We start from the raw sequence: 22,784 nt of genomic DNA on the forward strand, positions 1-22,784 counted from the left end.
TATCACCACGTCCACCATAGTCTAGACCACGGTGGTTCATTTTCACTGGTCTCTACACACTCAAACAGTAAAGCTTCTGCTAAGGTTTCAGGTATCACCCTGAGCAGCCCAGGATTAATCTTATAGACATAATGTTGCTGAGGTGGAGGTTGTGAATGATTTATGTCCATACGAATCTTGATTTTTTTTTAGCAAAGATCCATGTCATGATGATACCTTTTAAAGCTTAGAAGTGACAAAGGGGAATGCCTGATTGACATTTAAAGGCACTAGCAAAGGATTCTATTTTGATGATATGTGCTGTTAAAGGTCCCTGGAGGATTTATCGTGTTGCAATATGTCACATCAAGGGAACAAAGCACATCCATCAGAAATCTTGGTCTGGTTACCTGATCTGATTAGAAATACATGATTTTGGTGATAGTCCAGTAATTCAATGACTCATTTATTTTATCTCCAATTTCAAAGGGTGCTCATTGCATCATTTTGTGCGATTCAATCATTTTGCAATTGATAGGAATGGTCATGTTAGCAATTATTCCACTGCATAACATCCTTACACCTCTCAAATAACCGTTAGAGGTCAGGGAGTCGTTCAGTCCTGTTTCACAGTTAATAAACTATTAACACTTATAGTACATTTCCTTGACAGCTGTACTTGTACGCAGGCATGCATAGAAAAGGTTTATGGGTTCTTCTGTTCTTCTCAATTTGCCGTATTTCACTTGATCTTTCCCAGCTCTATTAAAAGAAAATATATGATGACATTCATATGGATTCTTTCCCACTGCTATTGACAAATTGAAACGGTGCTTCTGTTATGCATAATCTCGTGTTGTGGTTCTGCTCCTTCTGTGTCCAACCATTAAGCTCTTTTCCTCTCATGATGCTCACCCACACCCTCTCAAGCTTGTAAATGTAGAGGGAAATGTCCCGGGGACTTGTCAGCAGTCCTTGGACTCATTAAAACCATGGTGTGCCTTGGCTACCGTCTCCGAGCCCGTTTCATGCATGTGCGTTTCCGGTTCCATTCATTTCCAGAAAGCTCAGCCACTGCCATTAACATCTGGTCAGTTGCCCACACCCTCTTTCAGTCACGGAAACATCAGTACCACAGATGCTGTTTCAGCATTTAATTGTGACCTTCCATCCATCGTCCACCCATCTCATGTCATCTGGGACACGAACACCATGCAGGCATTTCTACTCCTCGCCCACTGTCCACTACTGCATACTGCTAATCTGGTGTTGTGTAGTCATCGCGTCACTATTAACTCTGAGCCTGTGATGCTTTATGGCTCATATGCGTATGGCTGTCATTTTGCCCTGACATCTATGCATGTCTGTCTGTCTGTCTGTCTGTCTGTCTGTAGATGTAAATGCCTTCTGTGTTTGATCGTTCAACGAAAAAGTCTATAATGACAACCAGCGACTTAAGTGCTCTTGAGTAGTATTGAACTATCAGAGAAAGTCGAGGAGTCTGAGCAAGACTGATAATCATAACTGAAGATTGTTAGCTTCGTATCTCTTTGAGGCTTGGATTAAAAGCCAAGGTTTATGTCAAGGTGAAAGCGTCTCAGAACCCAGTGTACCATTATCTCTTTTGTGCCATTGCCAATGACACACACACCCGAGGAAAACCACGCAAACGTTGTTTTTAAATAACCAAGTGCTTGTGGAGATTAGATGATAATTTACTGTGCTGAGAGAGCAGGCATTTCTGCAGCTAGATCGTCTCCTCATCCTAACTTGGGAAAAGCCTCAGCGGTGTGGACGTTGGGGCCGTTCGCGGGAGATAGTATAACAGTCACACAGTAAAGGGCCCGTAGTCCCTTAGCTGTCATAATCTAGGATCAGAACCAGGCTTGGGCTGCATATCCGTCCCCCCCCCCCCCCCCCCCCCCTCCTCCCTCCCTCCCATGTCTGGAAAGGGGCTCATAAAAGAGGCACCAGCCTTCTCCCCTGTCGCTCCTCCCAGGCCCTGGGTCCTGGCCATAATTAATCTGATGACTTATAGCATGTTTGATGAGACCAGACGGGTCTGCGACTATTTTCCCACTGGCTTCTCCTTCATCGTATTGGCTTCTGTCCTCTGCTCAAGTACAGGGGAAACAAATAAAAATGCATGGTTTTGAAAAACTGTCCTAAAAATATGAAATAAAAATAAAAAACCTTTCAAGTCATTGAAATGCCTGTCCAAGCCTGTGTGATCGTTGTATAACAAAATAGAATTAGCATTGTCCTAAAATAAGCAGGATCAATGAGATGTGGCAACAGTCGTTTAGTGGAGGAGATGGCTGTGACACATGATCCAGCTCTGTGTATTACACAGACATTTCAGACCTGCTGTTTGCTCTTCCTCTCCTGATGTTTGCTGTGTATGCGGAGCCACACTGACTGCAGTTCAGAGAGATTATTGTCGCTGTAATTGGCTTTTCCCTGCTCGATTTGATATGAGGCACTTGTCTGATCTGTGCACCTCTTTGCCTCGGAAATGGGAAGATGATGAGACTTGCCCAAAATGTTTCTTTCATTAGACGGCAGTGAAGTCATCACACTCGAGCTAACCTTCGGCACTGAAGGGTGAAGCACTCCATGCAAATGACGAGCAGGCTGCGATATAATAAATAAATCAAATGAAATGGCCACACAAGCATGCATGACCCTATATGTGAAACTACCAGCTGCAACCTTCCATTAGCTGCCATTCATTTGGTGTTGGTACGGCTTCAAATCACAGATATCTCTGTCTCTGCTGGTCTGGCTCTCAAACAAGTGTTGTTCTGTGTGTTTATCCCCTTGGCTTCGCTATCAGCCATCGTAAAGAGGAAATGCTCGACATGCCCTCATATCCCCCCCGTATCTGAAGAGGCATCTGCTGCTGTCAAATAGCAGCTGAGATGGACAGGAGATGGCTGCGTTTTCTCCCCATTACTCACCCCGGCAAGAACAACATGCACCCCTGAGCAAGCTGTTGCACCCCAGAGAGCCCAGTAAAAAAAAAAAAAAAAAAGGTAATGTCTGCTGGCAGTGGTGCACATGTTAGCCTCATATTGGGGGGTGGGATTCTCATTCCTCCAATGGAGATGCATGTATGTGGGGGATTACCTGATGTCAAGAGGTTTTTTTTCTTCCTTAGCTTCCTCTTGAAAGGCCTACTCTTCCCCTCCCCTGGCTGTGAATGGGACTTTATTTTTAAGGGATTTGGTTTTTTTCGGCAGGTCAGCGCTGCAGCATCAGTTGATAGAGCCTTTCACATTTCCCATTTTTCAACCCCCGGTCAGGGGCTGTCTGCCAGCGCGGCGGCGGCGGCTCCTCGGTTTTAAAGCACAGGAGTGATTACACTGTCCATCAACAGCCACTAGGACCCACATCAGCCGCCAGATTGATGTTTGACAGAATAATTAGAAAACTGTCTCTGTCTGTAATCACTGGAGCTCATCTTTTTCCGGGGGAAAGGGCTCCCGGTGCCTGTCTCCTCAGCCGCCCGCACAGCAGGGGGAGGCTTGGAGGGGTTGATCGGTGCAGGGGGTATGAGGTGGTGGTTCAGCCCGTCGTCGTTTACTCTGCCGAAGCGGCATGTGTTAGGAGTGAGGTGAAGGAGTGGGGAGGTGGAGTTGGGGATGGGGCTCGAACGGTGGGGAGGATGAGAGTGGAAGCCATGGCCCCACCTTTTCCTGCTGGAAGCGGGGTTCATTAGCCTGACCACCACCGAGCTCAGCGGACGGGCGGCGCCAGTACCTGTGGAGAGACATGTCCTGCCACAGGGGGTGGGGGCTTTGGTTCAGGGGCGGGCGAGGAAGCATACTCAGCGTGAGGCCTTTCATCGACTTTCAGGCTCTAAATCGCCGCGTCTCCCAGGCTCGACCGCTCTGCCCTGATCCTTCTAATACCCGAGCAAACCTTTAATGGCTAATTGATATGCCTCCGAGTTATGCAGATTAGTGCTGCAGCCTTGCAAGGTCTGAGGCATGCGTCAAAGAGCCTTTCAGGCGTTCCGAAGACGAGTCGTGTCTGCTGAGGTCTCCCGTCTCTGCCAGAGGCCGACTCCATCAACCTGCTTGGCTGATGATCTCTGCCTCTGAACACATCACACAGGGACTCCCTACACAGGCGAGGAAAAAAGCTCCCCAACACATCCAATCAGTGTATGTATCCATGTCGAGCTTTTTGGAAATTAAATCTTGATTGCATCCATCTGTTTGCCCTGATTTGTGATATTCTGGCAGTGGTTGCCGAGCTTCCCTGGGCCCTGTGCAACCTCGGTGAGGGGGAGGGTTGCGGGAGTCTGCAATATGTGTATTCTATCAATTTTTAAATTACTCATTTGGTTCAAGCCGTGTCGCACCAGAACCCAGTCATAGCGTTTCAATAAGTGCTGTGATTCACTGATTCGCGCAGATGAATAACAAATTAGTGGTCTTAAAAGGAACTATTTTTAGAGGGGGGTCCAGAGAGGGGGAAAATGCAATATCAAAATAGTGGTCCATCCATCAGGATTAAAGCTTTCAGGGGTTATTTCATCCTGGCTAAATTGCCTCTCTAGCTAAACAGTACCAGAAAAGTGAATTATTGGGTTCCTCTCGACGGTTTTGCTTCAGCTTTTCCTAGCTGCCTTTAAATATAGAGCACAAATATGTTTCCCCCTTGGCTTTTATGGGATCTTTTCTGAGAAGCCTCAGTCATTAATAACAGAATGTGTGAATTTATACCATATTTCTGTCCTCTTTGACAAATGGTTGGGTGAAATCGGTATCCTTAGGACACACCAAAAATACATCACTTCTACATAGAACATGGCATGACACTTTATGTGTTCATACTCTATTTTAAGTATGACTCATCGAAAAATACAAAAAAAGAACAGTGTAGATATGCATTATCAGTTTTCAGCTAAGTATTCAGATAATTCCCTTTTCCCATTCTAGCTCTATTGGTAGAATTTAGCAGGTTTAGTATAGATGTGGAGGTGCATCGTTCATTGTTGATGATGATTATGTTTGGAAATAGAATTTTTATATTATGAATGTTGGTTGCAACCTCATTGAGTTCTTTTTTTTTTGCAATTTACGATTGGAGCTGTGCTCTGCTTTTTGTACCTGTAGTGTCCTGAAAGGCAGCGGAGCATTAAGAGTCCATCAGCTGCCCATTGTAAATACTCCCCACCCACCCCCCCCACCCCACCCAACAAATCCCATCCCATCCCATCCCATCCCATCCCATCTGCACTGAACTGAATGCTCACTGGTGGCACTGCCTGACCTTCATGCATCTCCTCCTTGCATGACCTCTAAATCATCCAACCCCAATCTTTCTCCTCCGACCAAGGGTGTCGGGAGCAGCATGATGCAATACCATGGCTGCACAATACAAAATAATTTTACGTCAAGTGCACACCAACAAAAGACTAATGATCAAAGTTCGTTGCTCAGAATCTCTGGTCTCTTGTCCCTCTTTGGCTGATTTTCTGAGGTTCTGGCTCCATTGTCAGTCCTGTCTCTGACAATACCTTGCTTCATTTCTGACATTTCTCACCATCGGGTGAAACAAACAGTTGAGTACCTCCTTTTAAAGGAGGTTGTACTCCCAAAAAAAAAAAACAGAGGGGTTGTCTCTAAACCGTAACTAAACTAAGATGATTTGCCTTGCAAAAATGCACAGCTGCCCTTTAAAAGGCTCATTGGCTCCCAAGATCAGGTGCAATTGGAATCAGAATCATTTGGATAATTGACCTTCTGTGTGAATATATTTGAATAAATTAATTTTGATTGACCATGCAGCAATACGAACAAAGTGGGAGTGTTGGTCTTTTATATTCAGCTCTGGTTTGTTGTGGCTGCTCTCTGAGGTGATTATGTATGCCATTCGCAGTGATTATGCATTCTTTCAATTTAATAAAGCAATTCAGAGCTCAGAGCTCAGAGAAGTGCAGTGGCAGAGTTGTGTGCTGATTGAAAGAAGAAAGGTAGGCGAGGGTGGAGTTCTCTGAAATGCATTTGCAGCTATAATCTCACGAGGCCGCTGCACAGCCTTTGAAATTTTTACAGAGCAACTTGTTTTTTTTTTTCTGTAGGATTCTGAGGCGTTTGTCACCTCAGCCGTGCACAAAATATATATTTTCCGATAAGAACGGACACCTCTTTGATAAATCACACAGCCCTTTGAGCCATACTTCAACAGGGCTGCAGTGTCATGCTCAGGTATGACTAGCTAATCAGCAATTAGTTGGAACACTGAACCTAATGGTCTGTTAAATGTCGTAAATCAACGCTAAGAGGCTGTGTGGTGTTCCCTCACTAGCCACCATGAGCTCCTCGGCACCTCTGCATGGGTATCCATCCCACAGGACTCCTCTTGACAGTAGCATGACAGGAAGAGCATATGTGTCTGCTCCATATGCACAGTGTTGTATCTCTACTGGGACTGTGTGTGCGCTAGCTCTGTCTCTGTCAGCTGACATTAACCCTGTTTGATAAGGTAGAGGAATATTTACATTTGGCTGTCATCGACGATGGTGGGTGATCCGCCCCGGAGATGAGAAACACACTGCAGCCCACGCAGGATCTGCTTTTTTGTCATGTGAAACAGAGCGTCATGGAAGCTCTTTGAAGGAGTATGTACTCATAAGAGTACAAGCTGTGTGTATGGGTGCAGATGCACACTTAAAAGGTCACATGGTGCGCAGTACAAAATGAATTCCACATCCTTGACTGACAATTACCAACGTCCCTGCCACCGTGCTGCCACACATAAAGCCTCTCCAGCTCCCTCTCTCCCTTTCTCTTTCTCTCTCCCTCTCTCCCTGTCTCTTTCTCTCTCCCTCTCTCCCTTTCTCTTTCTCTCTCCCTCTCTCCCTTTCTCTTGCTCTCTCTCTCCCTCTCAGTCAGCCGCTGCATTTCTCCATTTCAATGCTCCTTTTAGAGCTGGAGATCCCTTCTCAAGAGACCCCACTGATCGCCACTTTGCATTCGGCCCATTCGGACCGCTGACTCTGCCCCCCCCCTCTTCCCACCTCCTCTTATAGAGTTCCCATTTCCTCCCATCTGATTAAAAAACATGGGAAGTGAACACAGTGGGTCACCAGCGCACCACTCCCGGACGCTCCGAACGCGCTACCAGCGTCACCTCCGCCACCAGCTCTTGCTTTCTTTTTTCAATGGCCTCTTCTAAAGCCACGACAACAAAGGCCTCAGTGGAGCCGCCCGCCGTCATCTCCATAATAAAGAACCGGAGTCAGGAGTGCTTTCATTGCTGAGCTGTGAGACTTGGGACCCAGGGAGCTGTGGAGCGTGTGCTTGTGCCTGGGCCCCGGTCCTTCACCTGAGGCCTGGGGTGAGCTCCAGAGTTTCCAGGTGCCGTAGCCGCCTGCCTGATGAGTCATTATGCCGGAGCAGTGGAGTCAGGCCGGAGGAAAAGAGCTCTGCCAAGTCATCACCAGCACACCTGATGGCCGCCCACACACGGAGCACACCCTCTCAAGCTCAGGGCCTACCCTCGGCTAGCTGTGGAGAGCTTGTGCTGAAGTACGCACATGCATTTCTGTCATATATATATATATTCAGACGTGCTTAGTAGAATCACTTACTTTACAATTTTTCCCATTTTTTTCCTAAATGTAATTTTATGTCAAAAGGGAGCATGGCATGCAGTATTTCCCAGCCTTTTCCCAGAACTGTTGTTGGAACATGCATGAGACTTGGTTAGGGAAAGCTGATGGAGAATCCAGATGACTCCAGATGTCACTGCTTTTTGGCTTAATGTATGCTATACTTGCTCTTGCCATTTTGACCCGTCTGTGGCCTATGTCATGGCTCACATTGTTTGGCCAGTGTGTGTTGATGGGCCTCTCATTTCCTATTCTCTGTCTTGCAGTGGTAGGTCATCTGCGGCACCTTCTTGTGGATGACTGTTGTCATCAGTTGAATTCTTTTATGGGCCACCACCTCAAACATGAAAAAAAAAAAAAAAAAAAAAAACTGAATTTAAGCCCACTATTGCCAGAGTTGGTGTTTCTGTCACTGTCATAATGATTACTCCGTTAACAAGATGGATGGTGGTGGAGGTTTGCAAAATAAATGATTGGTCTTTATTGTGTTGAAGAGGGTGAATGGTGCTTTCATGATTAAGTAATGAGTATTCCTGTTGGTAGCTTATGTAGTGCTTTAAGTTTAATCTGTTTTTAGGAAAGAAAATGTTTCTCAAGACATTGTTTGTATGCTTGTTTGTATGCTTGAGTTATTCAAGGTTAAGGCCTTTTGAGATCTGCGGCCCACTGCCTAATTGGCAATTACCGTTACTTTGGTTTTTCTGGAGTCGTAGGGTCACCATGGAGAGAAAAAGACTAAACTCTTTCACAGTGTGCATGTGTGTGTGTCCAGTCACGTAAGATGCAATCTCAGTCTGTCTCTCTGTCTGTCTCTCTTTCTCTTTTTTTTCTTTTTTTGTGTCCTGCGCCAGCAGTTCAGGCCAGTGTGTTCTGGAAATTGAATGACGGACTGTCTGAAAAGACAGTCTTGCTCATCTGCCGCGGGGGCCATCGATAGGCAGCTGTCACTGTTCGCAACCTCACAGGCGGCCTCACAAAGCACGGAAGACCTTGAGGGGGATATGGTCGGCTCGAGTATCAATTCACAGGGATGTTGCGTTGACTCGCTCACTCCCTCCTCGTCCTCCTCTTCCTCCTCCTCCTCCTCCACCTCCTCCACCTCCCCCAGACCGCCTCTGCACTGAACGGCTGCAAACCCATTTCTCCTTTGATTGGTTTCCTTTCTTTGGCAGAAAAGAGCGAGCTGAGCCGACGCTCAGATGAGACCTAGGGGAGCTCATGTGGACGGATCTCTCTCTTTCTTTCTCTCTCTCTCTCTCTCTCTCCCCCTATTTCTCTCTTTCATTCTCCTGTTCTCTCTCTTTCTCTCTCTCTCTTTCATTCTCCTGTTCTCTTTCTCTCTCTTTCTCTCTTTCATTCTCATTTTCTCTCTCTCTCTCTTTCTCTCTTTCATTCTCTTTCTCTTTCTCTCTCTTTCATTCTCTCTTTCTCTCTCTCTCTCTTTCTTTCTCTATCTCTTTCTTTCTCTCCATCTCTCTCTCGTTCTCGCTCTCTCTCTTTCTTTCTATCTATCTCTCTCTCTCTCTCTCTGTGCATGGTAACCTACCTTGTTTATAGCCACATAGTTGTTGTCTGAGGGATGTTGGCGAATGGAAGTGGCACCATGAATGCTGCAAGAGCTCTTCATGGTTCATTACCACAGAATATGCAGTTGACAAATTATAGAACTCCTATGAACATGTAATGTATGTTCATACTAGCATTCAACCAGCACACACTTGATAAAACTGTTTTGTGGGACTGCTGTGATGTATTATGCCGTGTTGTAAAGAAGGAAAACACAAGAATGGCATATCTTAGGAAGAGCTATCTTGGGGTGGTTGTTCAGCATTTTGCAGATTTGATATTTTATTATTAATGAGTTCACAATCCATAAATGTGTGTGTCTTGTTTATTTACTAACTCTTACTCTTTGCATTGCAAACAGAGAGTTAGCCCATTTCTTTGCCTGGGAGAGAAAGAGCGAGTGCGAGAGAGGCAAGGGGAGAGAGAGGAAAAGAATCTTACACAGTCTATTGATCAAGGAGTCAGCTGCCACTTTTCAAGTGATTCCTAACAGGAACTGAAACTTCTAATGGCGGTGTCAAGATGTGTCTATGTTTGTGAGCTGATTTTTTGACATAATGCTTCATCTCTTTCACTCTGGGCAAGGAGGAGCTGTCATGCTTCAACAGGCTGGATAATTATTTCCCTCTTATCCCCCTCGCCAGGCCCAGTCCCAACATTTAATAGGAGCCAAGCCAGGCCCGGCTCGTCTCTCTCTCTCTCTCTCTCTCTCTCTCTCCCTCTCCCAGGTGTTAGTGCCAGAGGAATCACCCATCGCAGAGAATGGGTTTGTGGGGAGGTAAACAGCCCCTAGATCCAGTAAGATAACGCCAAAGGAAGGGAAAGGGAGCCAAAAGGAAGCTGAAAGAAAAAGGACCCCAAAAAGACCCCTATTCTCTTTGTTATGGCTGGAGTCACGTGCAGTTTGGCACGTGTCCTGGGCTTCTTCAACTTCTCCGAAGGCTGTTGTTTCTCATGGCGCTCAAGGTTGGGCAAACACTTATGGAGATAATGATGGTTGCAAGTGAAGGTCTCCTGGTGGGGGCGTTTGCCAATAGTGATATGTAGCTGTTGTCATCCTGTAGTGTCATTAACATGAGGCAAGAACCCTGTACCAATGCTTTCAATGTTAATATTTAATGCCAGAAAAGCAACGCTCAGGATATCCATCTGGCTATTACTGCGTAACCCGACATAAGCGCCCTTGCGTAATCCCCGTAAGAGCTGACAACAAACATCGAACAACAAACTCCCTTCCAAGAGATGGCTGACTTGTTGCTCCTGACCCCTTCCTCATTTACCTTTGACCCCCAATGGTGAGAGCTCAGACTCACTCCCTGGCGAAGACAGAGTGACAAAAAAATTTAAATAAGCATGTCGGAGACCAGACTGGCATCCTGAACGGCCTGCGTAGGACAGATAACGCAGAACAATGCAGCTAATAGGCCACCGAGAGGCGAGCATTTGAGCTTGGTCAGTACAATGGCCTCTCCTCCGACAAAGGATGGAAGCCTTTCTCTGGCCAGATTAGCGGCGGTCAGCGGGGGCACAGTGCTGTTAGCGTGGGGCACAGATGTGAATGTGGCCGCGGTGATAATTCAGTCCCATACAGCATCACCGCGCTCTGCCAGGCCCATTGCACTAATGCCGTGCTGAATGTGTAAGGCTCCCCCTTTTAGGTTTTGTTTTGAAAGCAGAGACAGGCCTTTATATAAATGTTATTGTTTCTCACAATTATCAAATTGTAGTCATTAAACACAACAGCAGACAGGATTTGTGTGTGTGTGTGTGTGTGTGTGTGTGTGTGTGTGTGTGTGTGTGTGTGTGTGTGTGTGTGTGTGTGTGTGTGTGTGTGTGTGTGTGTGTGTGTGTCTCTCACACAGGCTTCAAGCAGTATGGCTTGTTATCTTCGGAAGAAGCCTAATTACGCAAACAAGCAGAAAAGATCACCATCTACCTGGTCATTGTCATTATGTGCTTTTACCTTTAGATGAAGATGTGCTCTTTCTTGCTGTTGTTACCATTTTGTTTCCCCATCTGTGGAGGGCCATACCATAAACGTCTCACACCAGGAGAAACGAGCATTCAAGCTCTCCCTTCCTTCTGTGCAGCACAAAAACGGGCCCGTTTTTCTACAGGGCGACTCCTCCGCGTTCCTGGATGTCTCTGTACCGGCGGCAGCTTTGCAAATAGATTTCCTTTGTAGTTGAGTACGGTTTACGGCGTGCATAATGCTCCTCAAAAGACTGTTTCAGCCGCCGCGACGTTTGAAGGCACGGAGCCTTGACGGGGTGGCGTGATGCCATTATGTAGAGTCTGAATGGGTCACGGCTCTCAGGTGGGCCGCCGTAACGGGGCCCGCCCAGGCTCACCGAGACTCTTTCAGGACGACCGCGGTGCCTGCCAGTCCGGTGTCTGATCTGGTGATCAGCACAGATGAGTCTTGTTCACATCTTTGTCGAGCCTTGACATTGTTTTTTTTTTCTTTCTTCTCTGCCCCACATACAGTTGGAAAGTGACCTAAAGACGCAGGGTTTTGTTTGTTTTTTCTCCCTTGTATAGACTCAAGGCAAGCTCCCATCACCACTGGTACCACTAGTGGGATCAAACATATTGCATTCCAGGCAGGATTCGATCAGAAGCTTGGCGCAATTATATCATGTCTGTGATGGACTGTTCATCAGGATTGGCATCAAACCCAAAGGAGATCCCGTTTCCTCTCTCCCCTTGCCTTGAACCGATGTGAAACACAAAACGTACTCCACCAATCGCACAGAAAACTAGAACCGATGTGAAACACAAAATGTACTCCACCATCGCACAGAAAAAAACTAGAGCACTGAGACTTGGGCATTCCTAATGCTTTGGCATGAAATCACTGGAAGCCATTGGGTTTCTGAGCTGTGTGCCTCTGAAGGCGTCTGTCCGTTCTCTACGGCACGCTCACAGAGTTCACCAGAGTGTCAGGGATACGGGGGCCTGGAGATCGGCACTCAGTCACACTTGGTTATTTGGGGAAGAATGATCCAAAACGGCATGCAACTCAGCCTGAATGCAAACACGTGGCTCGCTGCTTTTAAAGGACCTGCATATTAAGGCAAGGGATTTAAGAGTAAGTTAATAATTCTCCAGTTGCTTGAAAGCCATAGCCAAAAGAGTTAAGTAATATTGATTGGTAATTAACTATTAATGCCAAACCTAAAAGCCGTTACATGTTCTTGTGTAGGAATCTGCATTGATTCAAAACACAGATTGCCTAATTAATCCTGTTGATGTGAATCAGCACTTTGTCTGGTTATCAGGCTGACTTTTCAAGTTCCTGTGGTCTTGCATTTAAGCATAAAGGTGTAAACAAGAACAGCCCCCCCCCCTCCCTCCAAAAAAACCCTTTCTGTCACATTCAGACTGCACAAAGCCTACTGTGTGCTTCGCAACTGCATTTACTTGTGTACAGCAACGCATAAATCATGTCCCATGTATCATTAATATACATAGATGTCAATAGGAGACGCATGAGTGGAAGAAATATGATGGTGCTCAATAAAGCCGGAATTGAAAAATGGGCTTCTGATGGTGACAGAGCCAAGTCCTTTCTGTGCCCGGTGCCTCAGCCACTGCACCTTGATCTACAGTGCCCTCTAGTGGTGGTCGGACACACTAGCAGACACCCTCTACAAGCCCCTCATGAGGTAGCTGCCATGAGGGACATCCCACTGGGTGCCTGGTCAGTCCGACCCCAGAATACCTGAGGAATGGGCAGTCTCTCCAGAGTGTTGTCAGAAACCCGCAGAGGGGAGAGAAGGTTGGATGCCAATTGTGTACAGTGGATTTTCTGGAATGATGGTTTTTATTTCTGTATTAAATGACCCAGATTACATCGAACCTCACATTAGAATATTTTTATACTGTAGATATAGAATTGTAGAATGTAAGGTAGAATGAATCATATTTTACATGCGTCAGGCAATCATTCAGTCAATGAGTGATTACCAAGCTAAAAATACCATGCATCGACTGAGATTATAGTGAGAGTTGTCGTGTGTGTGTGTGTGTGTGTATGTGTTTGAATTTGTGTTGATGTTGTATTGATTGTCGAAACACACACACACAAACACATTGGACATTTTGACGGGTACTGAAGGAGATCAGTGACAGGCCTGGGTTTGAGTGGAGCTGCAGTATTGACACGTTTCAGTGAAATCTCATCTGGCACGACCAGATTCGAGCTGTCCACTGCATTGAACTCCCTCTCTCGCCGTCATATCACCTGAACTTGGCTCATCCAGGGAAAGAGCACGCCCAACTGCGGTGTGGAGTCCTTGGCTTTCTCCATATTACAATAACCTTGGCCCACTCATCTGGTGCTTGATAGGCCTGTGTAATGTAGCCAGATCCTGTCTGTGGAGTATTGGCTTGTTCTGTCTTATGCACGCACATGTATTTGTGCTAGAGAGAGTGGGCGAGGTGTGTGTGTGTGTGTGTGTGTGTGTGTGTGTGTGTGTGTGTGTGTGAGAGAGAGAGAGAGAGAGAGAACACGTGTGCATATGGCTTTGTGGGATGCTGTCACAGAAACAAGAGGGCATTGTCCAGCACCTCTGCTGTTAATTGTGCGGTGCCACTGACAGTGATGAACAGGTGACCCTGCTGGTTGACTGTTCCCTGTGTTCTCTTTGGCTGCTGACAGCTGGCATGGATTAATATGGGCCATGCTCAAACCGCACACTGCACACCACACACCACATGCACACACGCGCCATGTTTTGCGCTCTAAGGGCATACAATGACAACTGTCACCTCGTGAAGAATGGCCTGTCTTTCTACTCATTATGTACGTAGACTCTCAAAGTTATTCACAAGTGCCCCATATTTCATGTACTGTACACACCTACACACACACACACACACACACACACAGAGAGAGAGAGAGACATATATATACTGTATATATAGATAGATAGAGATATATATATATACATACATACATACATACATACATACATACATACATACATACATACATACATACATACATACATACATACATATACAGTACATTTTAAAGTTGTTGGATTTGTTACATTCTCACATAATCTAAAGGTGTGGAACTGGCCTTTGTTCTGTGAGGCGCTGTACTCTAGTGCCAGACTGCTCCAGACTAATTGTGAGTGAGATGTCAGGCCTTTACATCTTCACCCTGCCGGCAGTGTGTCTTCAGGCAAGAAAAGGCTTTTGTCGAGGAGAGGCCAAATCCCTCCGCTTCATTTAGAGCATGCAGAGAGGCCTCAAGATCAGAGGGATCAAATCCACACGCACACACACATACACGCACGCACACACGCATACACACATACACGCACACACACACACACATACATGCACACACACACACCCAGACACACACACACACACGCACGCACACACGCTTATACACACACACACACATACACACATACACACACACGCGCGCACACACACATACACACATATACACACACACACACACACACACACACACACACACACACACACACTGTGTGACTGTCTGCCTGCTGCTGAGAAAGGCCCTGTCTCCATGCTGAAAAAGCCTGTCAGAAGCCTTTCCACAGTTCTGAGTCAGTGGCCAAAATGACTGGGATTGCCACGGGAGCTTCTGGGTGTCAGGAGGAGCCCCCAGTAACCTTAATGGGAGCAGCTGGGGTTTGTTTTTGTGTGTATTATTCATCTGTTTACCCTCTCTTGCTTTTTTCATCAGTCGTTTTTTGTGGTTTGTCGCTAACAGCAACACCTTGACTTGGACGTTGAATAGTGATTGGCTTGTGGCAGGTGCCTCCTTTTTAGGTTTAGATGATACAGTGGCATGTTACAACTCTTCTCGTCCAGCGCTAGTTTCTGTCTCCATATCTCAGTCCACTACTCTCTCTCTCTCTATCTATCTATCTATCTATCTATCTATCTATCTATCTATCTATCTCTCTCTCTCTCTCTCTCTCTCTCTCTCTCTCTCTCTCTCTCTCTCTCTCTCTCTCTCTCTCTCACCATCTTTCTCACTCTCTCTCTCTCTCTACACCCCCCTACCCTGTGTTTAGACACAGTATTTGCCTTGAGTTGATCTGTTTGTGCTGAGATTGGCTTCTTGACCAGATGGAAAATTGTATCACTCCTTAAATCACACCTTCACAATGTGCCTTTTCTTCAGGTGGAGGCCATATTGGTGAACATCTTTGGGGGAATCGTGAACTGTGCCATCATCGCCAATGGCATCACCAAGGCATGCAAGGAGCTGGAGCTGAAGGTGCCTCTGGTTGTGCGTCTGGAAGGTATGTGTCTGCTTTGTATCTTCACAGCAGCATTCATTCCCCTTACAGTTCTCTTTACCTACTCCCAGGCTGAAGGGGATCGTGGGTACAAAGTTTAGCTGACATTGGATCAAAAACCCGGCCTGATGAATAAATGAGCCTCTTCATTTTTTCTGTGAGTGAGAAGCAGCTTGGCAGCTAGAGGACTAAACGTGCTAAATGAGGAAACTCTTGACAAATGCCACGTTTGCAGCATCAGCAGCATCTGCTAACAGTCACAGCCAAGTCCCCCCCCCCCCCCCCATCCGCTTTTAGCTTGTGTGTCAGCGTCACCGTTAGCACCATGGCTCTATATCGTCAGCATTGGCAGTGTTTCGCCCACAGATTTGTTTGTTGAGCTTCAGGTGCTAACAGGTGCTGTGTCTTGTTGTGTTGTCTGATTTAACCCATGCCTTTTGTTGCCTAGCAGCCTGTGTTGCTCCAACACACTCACTTGGGCAGGCATGTTGACAGTGTCTGCTGCTGCTGCTGTTATTGAAATGTTTCTATCAAGTATTAATAGCTGCTGTCCATGATGACTTGTTTTGGTTGTTTGAAATAAAACCCATTCGATATGTAGATTAACACCGTCGTAATGCCACGTCCTCCTGGTGGTCTCCCAGCCGATTCTCTTGATGGGTGTTATACAAACCAAGCAAGGACATTGTGCTGCTCTTTTTGCCTCCTGTGAGCACTGGTCTGCAGAGGCATGTTTCGACAGGACAAAATGGGTGAGCAGTTCTTCTAGGGAGATTCACTCCGGAGGCCATATTTATTTGTTTGGTGTCTCTGGCCCTTCGGCGTGATGGGAACTCGCACCTCAGGGCTGCCAGCCCTATCTCAACAGAGGCAAAGGGCGGAGAGCTGCCCTACAGTCAGGTCATCTGGCACCATGCCCTCTCAGGTGTTGATACACACATTCTTTTTTCTTCCCTCTCTCTACAACCACCCCCCCACCTCCACACACACACACACACACACACTTCCCTCACCTTGTGCGGTGCGTGGGCTGTTAGTGGAGTGGAGCGGAGTGCAGCAGACAGCGCTGATTGTGGACCTCTCACCTGCGTATGCTAATAGTGAGGTGGCGGAGCGACGGGAGGCCACGCGGCCCCAGCCCATCTGGTCATTAGGATAATTGGCTGAAAACAGCTGACTCCTGTGTCCTGCGAAAAGTGACGAATCCTCCACTCCATTAGCTCACCGTGCTCCATTTGTCCCCTCCGAGCAGCCTCACACACACACACACACACACACACACACACACAGACACACACACACAGACACATACTCATGCCCTATACATGTGGTGTTTTTGGTTTTCTCAGGGAGGGACTACAAAAAGGATGCAGATGCATGGAAGTGATCAAACCAAACAGCCAATCAAAGTTCATGGTCCGTATTCAAAGTCACCAATCAAAAGAAGCAGAGACATCAGCCACTGTCCCCGCCTCCAAAGTCTCAAAATTCAACTTGACGAGCGAGCGACTGCAGATGCGAGCGCGTGGGGAGGGGTCAATCGAGTCCTCGTCACAGCCCCGCACGACCGCATGTGTGCACGCTACCTTGCGAGGGTCGTTTTCTGGTTGCGGATGCTGCTCTGCGTTTCACGTGGTCGTTATGTGCGCGGAGTTTGAGACTAATGAAACGCCGTAGTACAGTAACGCGCAGTCAGAGATCAATACAGAGTTCTGTTCTCTCGTCTGCTGCTCATCGTTACTGACAGCGCGTCTGTGAGATTGTTCCCCTTGGTCGGGGTTAGAGCATGTTAAGTTGCGCATCGATTCAGACACAAACTGCCAGGGAGCAAAAAAAAACAGTACTGTACGTCATTCCTCTCACAAAGTGAGGCTTGGATTTGTGTGCTAATGTTAGACTATGTTAGGGATAGATGCTCAAGTACTGCCAAAGCAAGGCTGTGAGTGCAAACCAGCATCCTAACTCTGAAAGGACAAAAGACAGCAAGATCTTTATTTATCTTCCAAGTCTATGAAAATGAAGATGTTTGGCATACTTTGTGGTGCACCGAAGGTCATAGTCATTGACCAGTCTTAGGCCGCAGCCTTGGTCCATTGACATTAAACGTCATCCACCCTGAGAGTGACATCAGAATATCCAGCATCACTGCGAATCAATCTTAAGGGGTTATTTTTCTGCCAAGTCCCCATGGCTCCTCTCCCCTTCCATTGATTGTAATAATGGCAAGCTGTTCTTCAGGAGGATTAGGCAGGGATTAAGTGTGCCACTATTAATTGGGAATCTTCTCTCTCTCTCTCTCTATCCTCTCTCTCTCTCTATCTATCTATCTCTCTCTCCCTCTCTTATATCTGTCTCTGTAACTCTCTCTTGCTGATTTGCTCTTCGGGGCGAATCCCCCCAGCGAGACAGTCTGCCTGCCTGTCCGTCCGTCACCCCGCAGAAAGCTGACGAGGGCAGATCGCGTGCGACGCTGGGCTGAAGCGCACGCGTGTTTCCCAGTCGCGAGTGCCTCTCCCGTCCAATTATGTTTGTTTTGATTCACCGCGGTGTGCTCAGCCACATGTATTTAATGATGTTTAAATGGTGCTAAAAGGCTGATTTGCCTCCATTACTGGGGACGCTAGTAAGGGTGCCTTTTTCATTTGACCGCAGAAATGGCCTGGAGCGAGTTAATATGCACTGAACATTTATCAGCATCCAGCGGGCCCCATCATCTTGGGAGGGGGAGGGGGGGAAAGAGGGGACTGTGGGGGGGATTTCCATCTCCATAGAAGAGAGAAAATTGCAAATGTTTAATATTCCAATTTGCATGCTTCAGAGCGAGCTCCAGCGGAATGGGCTGGAGTGATACACTTCCTGAATAAAATCTACCAAATGTCTTGCATTCTCTCTGAAGTCGTTTTTTTTTTTAAGTGGGGACGTGGTCTACTCGACTAGCATAGGGAAACTGTATCAGCACCTGCAGTGGTGACTGTATCATTATGGACACATGTTGAAACCGAGTGCAGAGTTCTTAACATTGTCTCCGAGATTAGTGCCAAGTTACAAGAGGAATCCTGACAGTTTATATTAGGTGTCACTATGAATGTCAATGAGAAAGATGTGTTTTTGTGTGTGTTTTTGAGCGAATGAGTGACTGTGTCTGCGTGTGTACCTGGTGTGTGTGTGTGTGTGTGTGAAAGAGAGAGTCGTGTATTTGTGTGTGTGTGTGTGTGTGTGTGTGTGTGTGTGTGTGTGTGTGTGTGTGTGTGTGTGTGTGAGAGAGAGAGAGACACAGAGAGAAAGAGAGTCGTGTGTGTATGTGTCTGTGTGTGAGAGAACGAGAGAGAGAGAGTCATGTGTGAGTGTGAGAATAGAAGGGAAAGCAAGAGTGTGTGTGCGCATGTGTGTGTTGTGTCAGATAAAGTGCTGTGCAGTGACTGACTGCTGCCCCCTCTCTGAGAACCGGCCGTCTGCGCGTTTCCAGCGGCCTCACTAAACACCCCGCAGGGATCGCCTGGGCCCACTTCGAAAGCGATTATATTCCTTTAAGCCCTGATACTCCTATTGATTTAGAGGGCCCGCTCCGCCTGCTGTCTCTATGAAAGTGGAGGCAATTTAGTGTTTAAGGGGGGAAATATGGACGATGTGGCCACCCCTCCGAATGCAATTAAAAGAGACTGTGGATCCCACAGCGGTGCCTATGACGGCTTCCCCGAGTCCTGACAGTATCATTACAGCTGTATTAGGGGGATCTGCCAGCACAAACACACTCACACACATCCAAACACACTCACAAGTACACACACACACACACACACTCACACACTCACACAGGCACACATACACTCCTCACACAGTACGCATGCTCAGAATCCATCAGCTTTTTGTTTTCAGCTTCTAACCTTTCGCATAGCCACACACACACACACACACACACACACACACACATAGCGACTCTCTCTCGCTCGCTCACTCACACACACTCACAAACTCCCTGTGACTATGTGTTAACTTAAGAAAGGCTGTCCATCTTCAAACATACCTCATGGAGAGTTGAATGTGAAGCGCACACACAGACCTCTTTTCACATGAAAGCGTCACTCATCACAAACAGACTGATGGTTCTGCTAGTCCTTCTCAACTCCACTCTTTGTTACCAGTGGAGCAACACACACACACACACACACACACACACACTATCCTGTAGTACTCGTTCCCATTTAAAGACCACAGCTTCATTCATTCATCCATCCATCCATCCTCTAAATGCCTGGCATTAACATTAAGCTGGAAACTGAAGCCTGCTGGTGAACTTGTGGTGATTCGGAGCAGAACACGGAGCTTAATGTAGCCATTGAGTCCCCTTTCCCAAAGCCAAATGTCTGTAGGTCTCCCAGATCTGGGTTGAGTTTTAGCATGCGTTCTTCCACATGCGTCATCTCTTCTCCAGTCATTTCTGCTCTCTCTCTCTCCCCTCTCTCTGTTTCTCACCTCTTTTTCTACCCTTTTAAAGGGTCTTTTTGTGCAAACACTCCTCCCTATCTCTTCTCTTCCCTTCCCTCTCCCCTTGGCTTAAAGGGGCCAGTGCCCTCGCTTTGTGGAGCTCTGTGGTCGGGCGGTGAGAAGGTCTTTGGCAGCACCTAGTGGTGGCAGGTGAGCACTTCCCCAGCAAGTCTGAGTACAGATGAGGGGGAGAGAGAGAGAGGAGGGAGCCCTCTGTTAAGCTTAACCCTGCTATCACTCAGCCATTCACTCCACACACAGACACACACACACACACACACACTCACCATCAAACACACACGCTCACATATACTCACTTACTCACACACACACACACTCAAACACACATGCTCACATATACTCACTCACACACACAAGCAATGCTAGAGTATGTTCGATTTTATACTTAATGCCATAGAGTAGCCATACGTTTACACTGAAACATTTAGAGGTGTGAATCTTGACTGGCCTCACGATTCGAATTGAAGGGTAACGATTCGATTATAAAACGATTGTCGATGCATCACGTTGCATCTTGGCCATGTTTATTTTCTTAATAAATACAAGCACTCAGATTTGAACTCTATTTTCCCTTTAAGCTTTTTATTGGACAGCTGTTTTAAGAAATGAGAGATTCACGTTACAGAAAAAGCTGTCTCCTTTTTCAAAGATTACCCAGCAGTAGGTCTGTCTAAATACAAAATATTTTGTAGACTACTGCTTTGTAAATAAGATTTCTAAAAATGTAATTGGTTTCACATTAATATAAATTAGGCCTTCAGGATAATTCATGTACCTGGCTTGCATCAGCAGACATGGAGTGTGTATTGCCAGTATCTGTAAGGTCCCCTTTCATTCACTGACATCTATTGGGGTCATGGTGGAAAGATTTGTTTACAATAACTGTACTTGGCTAGTTTCACTAGACCCTAAGGAATGTGGCTATGCTATTGCCAGTGTTATCTGTAAATTCACTTTTAATTCATCATTACAACTGCATAATGCATTAAAATGGGTTTCAATGAGTTGTTTAAATTAATGATGCTGGCATGCATATTATTCAATTACGTTGTTTAAAAAGAAAGAAACTATATTTTTGTGCATCGATGCAGAATCTTTCACTTCCGCACGATTAATTCCCCAGCTCTACTAATATTTCTTCCCGTGTGTACAGTCGTTGAGCCAAATTAGTTTTTAGCGTAGTTATGGATGAGCTAGGAAGATGTGGGTTTCGATCAACAGCTCCACATCAAGGTGTGATATTCCGTGTTCAATAATGACTGATACCTCGTGTGCCGTATTGTATAAAGCACCCGTTGGCTGGCCTTCTCTAAATCAATGGATTGTTTTCTGCCAGGCGTATGCAACGTGTTAGAAATTAGTGATTATGTGAGCGAAGGAAAAGCGCTGAAATATTAGGAGTTAAGTGGGGCTGGTAATTGAATTCCTTGTGAAACTGCTATTGATCAGAACATCCACTCTCCTGAGATAGATATCACCGTAATTACACTCCAGGCCAGCAGGCTGATGTGCAACACCAGTGCCCTAGAGTCAGGGTCACACACACAAACACACACACACACACACACACACACACACACACACACACACACACACACACACACACAGACCCACATACACACAAACAGTCACTCAGAACAAAGATTTATTACTGTATTACTCAGGAGTGGGCAAGTGAAAGCACAGAAATCGTGGGAGAGACGGAGAAAGGGCTCCCTACTTAGTAGACTTATGCGTTTAAAGAAGGGCAGAGTTGGGTCCTAGGTCCGTTATTTCAAAAGAGCAATGAGCTGTGAGCTACACGTGTGACGTAATAATAAGCTGCAAACGGCGCAACAAAAAAAGGTGGTGTCGAGAAGAAATTGCTCTTTATATGTATGCACTCATAGGACGCTAGCTAGAGGAGGGGGAAACCTTTGTGGGTCAGGGGAGACTTGTGGGTGTGCTGTTGAATTTGTCATATCACCAGGAATTCTGACGTGTGCTGTGATGACAAGCCACGTATCATTTGTTTGGTTCAGACATCAGCACATGTTATACAAATATTTAAACAGTTAAATTGTCATTGTGAAATGATTAAATATTTCGTGTTTAATTAATAAAAGCCCAACACAGTTCAAACCTCCAAAGTGTAATCATTGCCGTGGTGTTAACATTATTTAACATACAGGCCTGTGGGCCTAACAAACACACATGAAAGCAAGCTACATGAGATATTATGGAAATTATTTATGTAGAATATGGTGGAAAGGTATGTGAAAAATGTATTTATTTAGGGGGGAAATGTCCCGTTAACACGTTAGAGAGTGACATCATTTTAATCATTTTCAGGACACAGCAAAGACGTCCATGAAGCAGGTAATATTTAATATCCAGAGCGAAGTGAATAAATCCAAATGGCGAATAAACCAAGCAAAGACTCAAATAATATTAGGAAACTTGGGAAACTTATCAGATGACTTTTGGTGTCTACCTTGATGAATTCCCTTCCAAGTTCAATGCAAACCAGGTGACCAGCAAGCAGTACAGAGAGGAGGTGTTGAGTTAAATGACGGGTCAGTTAAATAACTCAGTGGTCAATCTTATGCTGTCAAACTGTGTACAGATTAGATTAGATGTGCCTTCCAGAGATGCAGGTGACATTTCAATGAAGGAAACGGCAGAGCACCTTCCTCAAAACAATTTCCATGCAACGCCTCCCTTTTTGATCCGACACGCCCAAATGAGGAGTCGCACCTCCCTCAGAGGCACTTAGGGCTGTGCACATGTTATGAAATTACCTAATGAATGAGCCCTAGTAATCAAAATAGCTT

At 46.1% G+C, this 22,784-nt stretch overlaps 1 protein-coding gene across 1 annotated transcript in view; it reads left to right on the top strand.

Annotated features, from left to right (window-relative positions):
• Positions 1 to 22,784, top strand: part of suclg2 (succinate-CoA ligase GDP-forming subunit beta) — an 84,249-nt gene that overhangs the window by 59,150 nt on the left and 2,315 nt on the right. Inside the window, exon 10 of the mRNA XM_012841243.3 lies at positions 15,348 to 15,468. Within this exon, the coding sequence (XP_012696697.1) occupies positions 15,348 to 15,468 (121 nt within the window). The remainder of the gene's footprint in view (positions 1 to 15,347; positions 15,469 to 22,784) is intronic.

This window comes from Clupea harengus, chromosome 5 (genome assembly GCF_900700415.2).
Source record: "Clupea harengus chromosome 5, Ch_v2.0.2, whole genome shotgun sequence".
Classification (NCBI taxonomy): Eukaryota; Metazoa; Chordata; class Actinopteri; order Clupeiformes; family Clupeidae; genus Clupea; species Clupea harengus.